General features: G+C 43.8%; 1 protein-coding gene across 2 annotated transcripts; it reads right to left on the bottom strand.

The window, feature by feature from the left end:
- Window positions 1-8,912: 8,912 nt before the first annotated feature.
- CHRAC1 (chromatin accessibility complex subunit 1) lies at window positions 8,913-13,932 on the bottom strand. Of its 2 annotated transcripts, none has more exons than XM_081504133.1 (3): window positions 13,764-13,932; window positions 10,142-10,268; window positions 8,913-10,038 (listed from the first exon to the last, which is right to left on the bottom strand). In XM_081504133.1, exons 1-3 carry the CDS (start codon window positions 13,908-13,910, stop codon window positions 9,962-9,964), a joined length of 351 nt encoding a protein of 116 aa, XP_081360259.1. In that variant the 5' UTR covers window positions 13,911-13,932; the 3' UTR covers window positions 8,913-9,961. The 2 variants fall into 2 exon arrangements, with proteins under 2 accessions (XP_081360259.1, XP_081360258.1); XM_081504132.1 differs by having other exon boundaries at window positions 8,913-9,548.
- Window positions 13,933-13,996: the final 64 nt, after the last annotated feature.

Below are 13,996 nucleotides of genomic sequence, written 5' to 3'. Positions count from 1 at the left end.
GAATCCTTGAGTGCTGTCACTCCATACTTTAAAACGAGCCAAGGTTCAAAAGCAAAAGGTTCTGTTCAAATCCAAGGCCCTTGGCTTGAGAGCAGCACAGGGGCGAGGGCGGCAGCATCCTGAATGGGAGGTGGTTCCTGCTGCGGGCACCCTGGTCAGGATGCCCCCTGTGGGGCGGCTGGTCCGGGAGAGCTTAGCATCACGTGTCATTTACCACTTTGCCGTCAGAAATGTGCTGTGCGCATATGCTGCTGTGGGACTGTCAGGCTCACCCTCTGCTCCTTCGCATCTTTTCTTTAGGTTCCTCATGTTCTGATCTTCAGAAGGTGAGCATTTGCTCTGAAGTCTGGAGGGACAGGCGTCTGGGTGGGAGGGGGCAGCTCTGAGCTCCTCTGGACGCACCTCAACCTTGACTTTGGCCCAGAGAGGTTCCAGGGGCACCGTTAGGAGGAAGCCCTTGCCTTTAACGCCACATGCTGTGCTATAATTCCCAGAGCGCCAAGTGCCCTTTGCAGTCTTAAGAATGTGCAATTCTGCAGTCACGCTGTCCTGTAGACGTAGACCACCCCAAGGGGCATGAACGTGGTGGGGCGTGCCTGTGTGGGTGCCGCCACATCCACTGACCTGCTTCAGCCCAGGGAGCTGCCAGGCTCTTCTTCAGTGACTCCCACTCCATTTGCAGCCAGAATCGCAGGCAGGGTTTTTCAGTGGCCCCCTGCGGTCCCCACGTGGGCCTCCTCCCTCCTCGCCACCTTTGCGCTCATGAAAGGTCACTAAAGATTAGGGAACTGAAGAAGATTATTGGTGCTTTTGTTAACACGTTTCTGTCTTACTGGTTGATGTGAGAAATGCAGTGTGTTAGACCTTAGATGCCCCTGGTGGTGTGACTGAGGGTTGAGTCCTCACCTTCAGACAGTCAGAGGAGGCTAGTTACAACTTGCTTGGAACTAGTTACAACTTTCTAGTTACAACTCCTAGTTACAACTTCCTTGAATGTGAGTAGTTCAGAGTTAAAGCTAAAACACCAAATACTGACTATCCCCACCCCATGAGTCTCCGGGAACCTAGTGTTCAGGCCAACCTCATTCAGTACTTCTGGAATCTTCAAGGTCCGCAGAACCGAGAGTCGATCCCAGGATCGACTTGACAGAACTGGGTGCTCGTGTGGGGAGCACTGGGCTCCTCTGGGCTCTGGAGATGCTGGCAACAACCCTAGGTGTGGGTGAGGGCAGCCCCTCTGGCCCAGGAGGCAGGTGGTGCCCAGGCCTCCCTGGTTTCTGGTGGTGCCAAGTGGAGCACATTCTGGAGACCCCATCTCAGCCTCTGTGCCTTTCACGTCCAGTCCTCGGTGTCCTTTTGGAATCACATCAGGGCTGCGTTGTTGTTGGAAGGAAGCTGGCCCTCTGCCCTTGAAGCTGCTTCTGCTCCTTGGCTCCCACGGACGGTCCCCTGCGGGAACCTCTGGGTTCTGGCTGGGGGCTCCTCCCAGGCCCTGAGCACATCTGTCCAAAGGACCTATCTCTCAGTCAGGCGCTGACCGTGACTACCGGCCAGCCTGGGGATTTTGTTCTCACAGTCACTCATCGAAAATGTTGAGTGTAATGGAACGAGATTGTTTTCAGAAAGGAATTGGAACTGGCATTGTGTCTTTGTGAAATGCGTGTGAAGACTCAGAGGTCAGGTGCGGTCTCAGGCACTGGAGTGCTCTTTGTGGTGGTTTGTAATGTGAGGGGAGTAGTGTCACCTGGAGCTTTGCATGCAGGACTCAGGCTCTGCCACCTTGAAGATGTAGGTTTTAGCTCTGACTTTTCTAAGCCAGGTATTGAGTTGAGCAGATTTCTTGGCTGATGGTCCAGTTAAAAGCCACCCTTCTCTGTCAGTGGATGGTTTTAAGTGGGGGAAATGGCCCAATGTTATTTAAACTTGAAAAGCCTTCTTGGTGGCCACTCTTGGTCCTTCCCTCTCCCCTCACCCTCCCTCTTGAAAGGTAGAGGCGCTAGCCAGCCGGGGGGCTGGACAGCAATGACTTTGGGTTCCTCTTCAAAGCCGGATACACAAGTGACTAGAATCCTGGGAAGTCTGCAGTTTAGCACTAAACTGAACGTCGCCTCCTGAGTTTGATTGTGGATTTTAAATGTAGTTGTTCAAGGTATCAATTCATGTTTTGTAATTATAGAGGCAAGTGAGCTTTTACTTTTTAAAGAATTTTAAGGGAATAATTGTTTCTGTGCAGCAAAGTGGCTAATTACTCATTAAACATAAGAATGTAGTGTCTAAATCCAGATTTTTTCTTACCTCTGGTACACTTTAGATTGCTTACCTAATATGTATTGAGGGGTTTTTAACCCTGAGTTTTATCAACTTTTCTAGTTTTATTTTATTTTTATAAAATAATTGAAAAAACCAAAAATGAATTCAAAAGTTCCATAGGTAGATCTTTCCCCTTAATTTCCCCCCCCCAGGAAAAAAAAAAATTTAGAAAGACATTTTGAATCAAAATGTATTATGACCATGTAAAGTTTACTGTTTTCTAAGAAGCTAAGCAGCTAAAGGGCCTCATTTCAGGTGGTACTGTGCGTACTGTCTGCGGACGCGTTTACCTGTGCGGTGGGTCTACGTGGCAGTGTCTTGTGCTTGCAGTATAGAGACCGTGCAGTGCTGTTGTGTAAATGGACAGTTCCTGTATAAACTTGTGTTTATATGCATTGGCCTCTGTATAACTTTTCATTTGCTACATGAATTGTAAAATTAAATATGAAATTATAGTACCTGCTAAATACGATTCTGAGGCTTCCTGTCCTTGTTTTTTAGTTTAATACCATTCTGTGTGTTTTGAGGATGTTCCATGCTTGCATGATGCTAGGTGGTAATGCCACTTTAAATTAAGCCTTAATCGGATATTAAATTTGTAAGTTTCAGAGTATGCAAAAATATTAGGCAGAATGAGTTTAAAATGTTCAGATCAAGATGCTATATCTTAATTCAACAAGTCTTTTCTCTGGAGTTACAAAGGGAAACTTTCACTGATACAGCGCTCTTGCTCTCTCTTGGGTCTGGCTGCTGCCATTGCTTGATTGGACCATTGTGCATTTCTGTGGCAGTTGGTCAAAGACCTGTTCTGAAAGTCTTGAGACTTTGTCAGGGTTATTTTTAAATGTTTGATTTTTTTTTTTTCCCTCCAGTTTGAGATGTTTTTATGGCTGATGGAGAGTATGATTTGAGTATAAATCTTTGCAGACCTGCTCATGTTCTAAGCTTTCTTCAGGTAGTGCCACCTGTCATTGCTTCTGCTTACGATTAAATGGGTTTTTGTTTTTGTAAAAGCATCTTACATTTAGACATAAAATGGAGGGGACCCAGCTTTCTTTACAATGTGGATCTACCTCAGTTAAACAGTTGGGTGCTATTTACTAAGCCTGTCAAATTAAATTGGAAAAAGTAACAAAACAGTGAAATATGTAACTCCACACAAAGCTTGAAAACGTAATTTCCGTTTATTTAATAATATTTTTATTTATTTTGTGCCTTTCGTGTTTAATCCTAATACATTGAAAAAATCAGTATGAAATTAAATATTTTATATTGTATGTGGGGAGGAAAAGCCCAATTGGCCATGGAATCTGAGAGATCACCCCAGCTAACTACTAATACATACCGGAATCCCAACTGCCCTCTTGTGAAAAGACAAAATTATGCCCAAGAGCAAATATGACATTTTACAAGCAAATTTCAAACTCTTCTATGCATATATTTGTAGCTATCACTTCATTTTCTGTGCCAATGAAGGGGCGGCCAAAACAGCTCACACACACTCTTGTCCTTGCTTCTTTAATCACGTGTGCCCCCCACCCCCGCCCCAGGCATATTTTATAAGTTCATTTCATAAGCAACGGATGGACTGTTGTTGATTTCGTCTCTCCCGACCTCCTGGTGAGGGTGCTGATAGCCATCGACAGAGGAAGGGAGAGCCCTTGGCCGTGGGGATGGGGAGCAGGGGTGCCAGGCAGCACCCCAGGATTTCTGTGAGTTAGGGAAGCTTTCTGGCAGGTGAGAAAATAAGATAGGAGATCGATGACTTTCCATGCTTTTATATTTGGCAGTTTACAAGTCTAGACTTTTCCTACTATGGCAATCTTTTTTAATTCTTTGGAGGTAACACAATATTTTGGAGTCTTAAGAATTTGATTTTATACCAATAAGAAATAAAAATTAGGGATCTTTCCTGTAGTATATAGTTTTACTATTTTAAAGAGATCTCTGGATTTTACAAGAGAACCAACATTCCTTAGTGGCAAAACTCTGAAGGTTGATTTGGGAGGCTTTTTGCTGCAGGATCTCAAAAAAAATTGGGATGATTATAGTTAAATGTTTTTTAATTTTTAAACTTCCATCAGGTCAATACGTAAGCTATATTTTGTAAAGAGTAAATCATCCTTTAGTATGCTGCATGTAAAGATCAGCATTGTTGCACTTTCTCAATAATAATAAATGCCCTACAATTGGCTCATCAGTAAGCATTTTGTTTTTTACCTAACAAGAGTACTTTGGGGCAGGTGATTAAATTTATATAGGTACCTCAAGAAAAAGAACCTGAATATGCTGCATTTTGTTTCTTTAGCTTGTATATGTAGCATTTTGTTCTGCTCTTATTTTTTTTTGTTTAGATATATGCTTTTTGGACCCCAACAGGCTGTTGAAGAGATCTTAAAGTTACTCTTGTAGGGATACAATATCTTTTTTTTTTTTTTTTAAACTTACTGCAATATCTGGTTCAAAGGTTGCCCACCAGGAGATTAATACTTTACCCAAATACACCTGAGAAAAAGGATACCATGTTTATAAGCAGACAATAATGTTTCCAATCCTTTCTGTTCATGCTGCTTTCTTAATTCTTTTCTCCATATCACCAAGAGGTTGGATGACTTACTTCTAAGGTCAGACTTAAACATCATGGCATCTTAATGTTTCCAACACAGACCTCACAAACTTGCCATTGAGTAAAGTAGCATGATCCTAAAGGTAATTGCTGGCGCTAGGCAGCCACATCCATCTGGGCTCTGAAGAGCCGGTCTTCACACTTCTCTGTTCCCAGCACTCACCCTAAACTGAACAGATGGGGAGTGGTCTTAATTGACAAAGATTAAACTGGTGAAGAAAGCTAAAGGCTGAGACACTGAGCATCTATTGTGGTGTTTAAGCTTAGCTGGGTCCTTTCGAGTTTGTTTTACAGCTTACTAGCTTAAGTAGTTTGCACTATTTTTGCAATAAATCCATGGAAAACCTAACAGTTATTTGTTTTGTTTCTTATTGTGTGTATATAAACTAATACTAAAAAGTTTGGCGTAGTGTTTTTTTCACCTCCTTACATAACCTTTAACATGCACAGAATGCTGTAAATCTGATAAAATATGATGTGAATGATATTTTATAAAGTTATTTTGTATGGTGTCAATTTTGTTTTGCCTCATAGTATGTCAGCAAAAAAAAATAAAATAAAATTCCTTGTATTTACAGCTGCCTTTCCCAAAGACCTTCTGTTACTCCTGTGTTTATTAGGGGGTTTCCAGCCACACAGGTTAAGATTCCAGGTTTCTGAGGTAGAAGCACACCTTGGGTGACAGAAGTCTAGAGCCTTATTTTATACGTTGGGCCCCTTGAGAACTGGGAGTCTGGGGATAAAAACCTTAGGATTGAAATGGATAGAACAAATGTGGTATCTAGGATGAGGTGGGTGTTCCTGCTCTAGCAGCCATGAGAAACAGTGAGGTAACAAGTCATTCAGCTAAACCCCAATCAAGTGTGAACCCCTGAGCTCCATGTTGTGACCGTATCTGGGGTCTGAGCCTGGTGGTCACTTACCCTCTGTTTGGTGGCCTCCCTCTGGGCTGTCTGACTTATGTCTGTACTGGAAAGAATATGTTGTGTTGAGAAATAAGGAAGGTTGGGTTAAGAAAACAGGAAAATAGCTGAGAATCCCTAGGATAGACATTGAGCTAAAGCAGGCCAAAGTTTTTGTTTTAAAGCTATTTTTTGATTTTTAAGAACTTTTTTTAAAAAAAAATAATAATATGCGTTCACTATAGAAAATTTAAATTTTCTATCTGAATTTTTACATTAACAGTAATCACAACACAAAATCACAATCATACAAAACCTGTACCAAATATTTATAGGGCTTTATTTCTAACAATTAAAACACGAAACAAGAAAAAGGTTTTCAGATTTTTAAAAAGGAAAAAAAAAAAACGGGGGGGGGAGGGGACAAAGAACAGGAAGCAACCCAAATTGCGAATTATCCACTCACCTGTGGAATGGATAAACAAATGGTACATCCATACAAAGGAATCCTACTCAGCAGTAAAAAGGAATGGACTGCTGAAACCTACCTGCAAGTGCACTAGGCTAAATATAAAAAGTCAGATTCAAAGCCTACATACTATATGATTCCATTTATATGACATGCTGGAAAGATGAGTGGGCAAACCATGGTCTGTGGGTCCAATGTGGCCTACAATGTTTTTGTATGGCATATAAGCTAATAATATTGACTTTTACATTCTTAAATGGTTGTAAAGAAGTCAAAAGATTCCATGACCCATGAAAATCATACAAAATTTAAATTTTAGTGTCCATAAAGAAAAATTTTCTCAAGTACAGACATGCTCATTCCTTTATGTGTTGTCTGTGGGAACTAGTAATAGAGTTGTCTAGTAGTGAGAGATTCTGAAAAGTATTTCCCTATGGCCCTTTCCAGAAAGTCTGTGACTCCTGCTCTGGGGGCTAGTGGCTGCCAGGCATAGAAGAGGAGCACTGTGCCTCAGTGGTAGCGGTTACATGCCTGCCTCTGTCAGAGCTCAGGACTGCACACTGGGGCTTCTCTGGTGGCTCAGTGCTAAAGAATTCACCTGCCAATGCAGGGGACACAGGTCTGACCCCTGGTCCAGGAGGATCCCACATGCCCGTGTGCCACAACTACTGAGCCTGTGCTAGAGCCCGGGAGCTACAACTACTGGAGCCCGAACAGCCCAGAGCCTGTGGTCTGCAACAGAAGAAGCCACTGCAATGAGAAGTCCACGCACTGCAGCTAGAGAGTAGCCCCCCGTTTGCCACGACTAGAGAAGAACCTGTGCCGCAACGAAGACACAGCACAGCCAAAAATAAATAATTTTTTAAAAAACTACATTAAAAAGTGGATTTTAAAATATTTTAATAAAATTTAAAAACAATAGGGACAGAAAACATGAGTGACTGCCTAGGGATAAGGGAAGGAACTAACTTCACGGGGATGCAGAGGAACATCTAGGGTGACAGAATCGTTCTGTATATATTGACTGCTGACACGATCAACAGAATGGACATTAAAGGATGATTTTACTGGATGAAAATTCAAACTCAATTTAAAAAAAAAAAAACACTGAAAAGGCAAGAGCTAAAATACACCCTGTGTGAATAAAAATAGGGCTTATGGTTTTCTCTTGTGGATAGTAAAAACAATTACTATGAAGGAATAGTAAAGATGATGGAGATCTTCAATATACAGAATGCTTTGTAATTTTTTAAGAAAGACATGCTTAGGCAGGGGTAATATTTCTTACTGTATTTCATTTAATAATGTGATATGAAATTTTCTTCCAGGAATAGAAGTATTACAAAGTGCTTATTTTTGGACTTCCCCACTTATTCAGTGGTTAAGACTGCGCGCTTCCACTGCAGAAGGCTCAGGTTTGATCCCTGGTTGGGGAACCAAGATCCCACATGTTGGCCGGCCAACGCAGGAGACCCAGGTTCGATCACTGATCTGGGAAGATTCCACAAGGCTCGGGGCAACCCACCCCGTAAGCCACAGCTATTGAGCCCATGCACCTAGAGCCCTGCTCTGCAAGCAGAGAAGCCACCACAATGAGAAGCCCATAGACCGCAACTAGGAGTAGGCCTCTCTGGCCACAACCAGAGAAACCCTAAGCACAGCAAAAAAGACTCAGGGCAGCCAAAACTAAATTAATTTTTTAAAAAAAAGGATAATAGAGGGTTCTAAAATTAGTTCCATAAAACAGTTTAGTATAAAAATATATACAGCTTTTAAATCAGAACTACAATGAGGTGTCATCTCATACGGATCAGAAAAAGTCTACAAACAATAAATGCTGGAGAGGGTGTGGAGAAAAGGGAACCCTCTTGCACTGTTGGTGGAAATGAAAACTGATATAGCCACTATGGAGAATAATATGGAGATTCCTTAAAAAACTGGGAATAAAACTACCATAAGACCCAGCAATCCCACGATTGGGCATATATGCTGAGGGAGCCATGATTGACACATACACCCCAACATTCACTGCAGCACTACTTACAATAGTTAGGACACAGAATCTAGATGTCCATTGACAGATGAATGAATAAAGAAGTTGTGGTATATATACACAATGGAGTATTACTCAGCTATAAAAAGGAATGCATTTGAGTCAGTTTTAATGAGTTTAACCTACAGCCTATTATACAGAGTGAAGTAGTCAGAAAGATAAATATCGTACATTAACACATATATAGGGAATCTATAAAGATGATACTGATGAATGTATCTACAGGACAGCAACGGAGACACAGACATACACAGACTTTTGGACACAGTGGAGGAGGGAGAGGGTGGGATGATTTGAGAGAGTGGCAGTGAAACATATACATTACCATATGTAAAACAGATAGCCAGTGGGAATTTGCTGTAAGACACAGGAAACCCAAAGCTGGTGTTCTGGGATAACCTAGAGGGGTGGGATAGGGAGGGAGGTGGGAGGGAGGTTTAAGACGGAGGGAACATATGTATACCTGATTCATCTTGATGTATGGCAGAAACCATCACAATACCGTAAAGTAATTATTCTCCAATTAAAAATAAAATGTAAAAAAAATACAGCTTTTAATAAAAAAGACAAATTTATTTTACAGTTTAAAAAACTGCAGTATTTGGATGAATACAAAGCCAAACTGTCTTGAAATACAAAAATTCTATCTACAGACTACATATTTAGCTAAAACAGGATCTAGCTGTTTACAAGAACTAATTTCAAAATATACACATGTGAATCTACACAACTGGTATTTGCAAGTTCTTCAAAACCTATCTTCAAACTAGAAAGTTAAGCAGAGTCCCTTTGCCTCTAAAGCTTAGCGCTGCAGATGGGCTGTGCCTTCCGGTATGCAGCCTGTTTGCAGTCCCCTCCCACTCCAGCTGCATTGTGGGCTTGGAGAAGAGAGACTGCTGTCTGGGTTCCTTTCCTGTTGGCTATTTATGGCAGAGGTGCATTATACTCAGTCTCAGCCAGGGAAGAACATAATGTACTTGAAGTCTCTGAAGGGTGCACAGACTAACGCTTGCTTCACAGCCAAGGTGCTAATCCAGGAGGGTCCCCACCAGGCTGATCTTTGGGGTCAGGATTCCGCTTCGTCGTCCTCACTCTCATCGTTGTTATTCTCCTCCTCCTCCTCCTCTTCTCTCTTCTCTTTAAGCATTTTCAGATATTTACTAGCTAAAATCTTCTTTGGTAATATATCTTAAAAACATAAAGCTAACATCAGCAATGCAAATTTCAAAACGTGCTAGTCCCTGCTATGACCTGTAAAACAGGTTCCAAGATGAGACAAGTTTCAGACTATACTTCTGGGTGAAATAGCAGGAAACTAGCACTGTCTCCTGACTAATGCTAAATACTTGTTTCTATTTCACTGATAGCAAACCATGCTCTTCTCTGTGCTGGTAACCACTGGAAGCAACCCTGTCCAACCCACCTGACACAGCGCTGGCCCCAAGGATCACCTTAGCTCTTTTTAGCTGTGGTGCACACAGCTTGTTCCACAACAACAATGATGGGTTTCTGTTTCCCCATCCAAGTAAGGAGGAGTCTGAGGCGTGGGCCTGCCCGGCTTACCCAGACACCCTTTGCAGGTTGCCAGCTTAATTCGTGCTCTAGGTAAACTGCATTACAAACATACTCAAATAGACAAAACTAATCCTCTGGTCCTGTGCCAGGTAAACTGTGGCACCTGGAGAAAGCACCAAAATGTCTATTTCAGTGAAAGCAGAAAAAGAGCAGAGTAAAAGCTGTAGTTACTATTTTTTAACCAGAATGTTTCAAAAGTGAAGTACCTGCAAGGAACTGAAAAGTTTCTGACTCCTCTGCAGTATTTGATAAATCACTATAGGTGAGTGCTTTCTTTTCTTTTCCACTGCCATGTCTGTAGGAATAGGTGGCGAGATATTGAACAAAGAGTTCCTAAAACAAAACGAAAAAGTAAAATGAAAGGTGTGCTCTGAAAACTTACCACAGACCTCACTTTTTAATTACATTAAGTTTAGATGATTGTAGATTATCTTGGTTCATCAAATTACAGGTGAAATAAAAGGAGAAAGGAGAAATATGAGGTCAGGAAGAGAGTAGGCTGAATTAAAGTTGGCAGGAAAGCAGGAATTTCCTAAAAGTTTATTTTAGATTTCTAACTTACAAAAAATATATAAATATAACAATAAATCATTACTATTTAATGCCCAAACTTTACAGTTAAAGAGAGGTAAGAGACCATCCAAAAATTCTCTCCGCTAAGGAACACACATTGTGTATTCAATGTACATTGTGTAGCGTGGTCCCCCTACAACTCTAAGTCAACAACCTGAAGGTAAAAAATGATCAATTTCCTGTTCCACCTGGAAACCTTCCCTAAGGCAACCACTTGAAATGAGTCTTCTCTTTCTGTTTTATTTTAAATCCATCTAATTGAGTTAATAAGAGATTAAAGAAGTAACTGCAAAACTCTTAACTCCTTAATATCTACAGAATGAAATGGTACAAATATCCCGAAACTACTCAGTTTCCTACTTCCTTTAGCTCCAGCTTCGACCAACATACCCTAGGGACACTGTACCCAACTAACAGGGCTGGAAAATGGATTACAAGGAAAGTTAAAGACTGTGCAGCAGAAACCTGGCCAAGGGTAAGAACAGAAGGTTCTGGCCTACCTAGACCAAATCAAGAGACACAATTATTTAGAGATACCAAGGGAACATTTCATGAAAAGATGGGCTCGATAAAGTACAGAAATGGTATAGCCCTAACAGAAGCAGAAGATATTAAGAGATGGCAAGAATACACAGAAGAACTATACAAAAAAGATCTTCATGACCCAGATAATCATGATGGTGTGATCACTCACCTAGAGCCAGGCATCCTGGAATGTGAAGTCAAGTGGGCCTTAGAAAGCATCACTACGAACAAAGCTAGTGGAGGTGATGGAATTCCAGTTGAGCTATTTCAAATCCTGAAAGATGATGCTGTGCAAGTGCTGCACTCAATATGCCAGCAACTTTGGAAAACTCAGCAGTGGCCACAGGACTGGAAAAGGTCAGTTTCATCCCAATCCCAAAGAAAGGCAATACCAAAGAATGCTCAAACTACTGCACAATTGCACTCATTTCACACGCTAGTCAAGTAATGCTCAAAATTCTCCAAGCCAGCCTTCAGCAATACATGAACCGTGAACTTCCAGATATTCAAGCTGGTTTTAGAAAAGGCAGAGGGACCAGAGATCAAATTACCAACATCCGCTGGGTCATCGAAAAAGCAAGAGAGTTCCAGAAAAACATCTATTTCTGCTTTATTGTCTATGCCAAAGCCTTTGTGTGGATCACAGTAAACTGTGGAAAATTCTGAAAGAGATGGGAATACCAGACCATCTGACCTGTCTCTTGAGAAACCTGTGTGCAGGTCAGGAAGCAACAGTTAGAACTGGACATGGAACAACAGACTGGTTCCAAATGGGAAAAGGAGTATGTCAAGGCTGCATATTGTCACCCTGCTTATTTAACTTATATGCAGAGTACATCATGAGAAACGCTAGGCTGGAAGAAGCACAAGCTGGAATCAAGATTGCCGGGAGAAATATCAATAACCTCAGATATGCAGATGACACCACCCTTACTGCAGAAAGCGAAGAAAAACTAAAAAGCCTCTTGATGAAAGTGAAAGAGGAGAGTGAAAAAGTTGGCTTAAAGCTCAACATTCAGAAAACAAAGATCATGGCATCTGGTCCCATCACTTCATGGAAAATAGATGGGGAAACAGTGGAAACAGTGTCAGACTTTATTTTTTTGGGCTCCAAAATTACTGCAGATGGTTACTGCAGCTATGAAATTAAAAGACACTTGCTCCTTTGAAGAAAAGTTATAACCAACCTAGACAGCACATTAAAAAGCAGAGCCATTGCTTTGCCAACAAAAGTCTGTCCAGTCAAAGCTATGGTTTTTCCAGTAGTCATGTATGGATGTGAGAGTTGGATGGTGAAGAAAGCTGAGCGCCGAAGAATTGATGCTTTTGAACTGTGGTGTTGGAGAAGACTCTTGAGAGTCCCTTGGACTGCAAGGAGATCCAACCAGTCCATCCTGAAGGAAATCAGTCCTGAATATTCATTGGAAGGACTGCTGTTGAAGCTGAAATTCCAATACTTTGGCCACCTGATGCAAAGAATTGACTCACTGGAAAAGATACTGATGCTGGGAACGATTGAAGGCGGGAGGAGAAGGGGACGACAGAGGATGAGATGGTTGGATGGCATCACCGACTCGATGGACATGAGTTTGGGTAAACTCTGGGAGTTGGTGATGGACAGGGAGGCCTGGCGTGCTGCGATTCATGCGGTCGCAAAGAGTCGGACACGACTTAGCGACTAAGTGAACTGAACTGAAGAGGGGGCTAAAACTTCAATTCTGGCCCAGGGTCTCTATAGTCAAAACTATGGTTTTTCCAGTAGTCATGTATGGATGTGAGAGCCGGACTATAAAGAAAGCTGAGCATCAAAGAATTGATGCTTTCCAACTGTGGTGTTGGAGAAGACTCTTAGAGAGTCCCTTGGACAGCAAGGTCAAACCAGTCGATCCTAAAGGAAATCAACCCTGAATATTCACTCGAAGGACTGATGCTAAAGATGAAGCTCCAATACTTTGGTCACCTGAGACAAAGAGCCGACTCTATTACAAAAGACCCTGATACTGGGAAGGCTGAAGGCAGGAGGAGAAGGGGACGACAGAGGCTTTTTGGCGTAACCAACTCAACGAAACTACGGAGGATAGTGAAGGCTGGCGTCCCGCAGCCCACGCGGTCGCCAAGAGTCGGACACGACTTGTGGACTGTACAACTGGCCCAGGAGACTCGGGCCAGCGTGGGCCAGCGGCCTGGCCCGGCCGCACCTCCTGAGGAAGCCGCAGGCCCTCTCCCTGAACCGTTTGAGGAGCTGGGGCCCAAAGCCACGAAAAAGACAGGAAGCGACAAAAGGAAGGGCTGTGGGGCCCCTGGTACAGTAACGCTGGAGGAGGGGACACAAAATCCGCCAATGCGCCGCAGCTCAGGCTTCCCGCGCGCGAGGGACGGCGGGAGCGGGGTGGGCGTGGCGACGAGCGCGCGAAGGAGGGCGGGAGCGGAAAAGAGCGGGCGGCCGAGCGCGCGAAGGAGGGCGGGAGCGGAAAGAGCAGGCGGTCGGCGCGCGAAAGAGGGCGGGAGCGGCGGCGCGGGGCGGGGCGAAGGGCGCGCGCGGGAGCTGGGGCGCGCGCGATGCCAGAGGGGCGTGAGGCGGCCCTCAAAAGAAAAGGGGTGGCAGCGCAAGGGCCCGAAGCGGACACGGCAGCGCGCAGGGCCCGGCGGGCGGGGCGGGGCGTGACGGTTTCGGGCAGTACCCACCGCCGTCCCCCGCTCCTCAACTCCTCCCCGCGCGGCCCTCCTCACCGTGGCCTTGGCGGTGAGCACCAGCGCCTCCTGGTTGATGCTGGACACCTCGGGGGAGCTCTTCATGATGAGCCGGATGCGAGACAGGGGCAGCGACACCAACCGCTGCTCCCCGCACTTATCCTTGCCCACGACCACGTCCGCCATCTCTGCGCCCCGCCCCCGCGGCGGCGGCTGCAGCCCCGACCAGCCGCAAGGTGGCCGGCCTACACGGTCGGTGTAGAGGAGCGACG

The sequence above is a fragment of the Giraffa tippelskirchi genome, chromosome 6 (genome assembly GCF_054371585.1).
Source record: "Giraffa tippelskirchi isolate mGirTip1 chromosome 6, T2T-mGirTip1v1.2.pri, whole genome shotgun sequence".
NCBI lineage: Eukaryota > Metazoa > Chordata > Mammalia > Artiodactyla > Giraffidae > Giraffa > Giraffa tippelskirchi.
The sequence above is the reverse complement of the archived record's forward strand: the minus strand, read 5'-3'. Positions and strand labels throughout refer to the sequence as shown.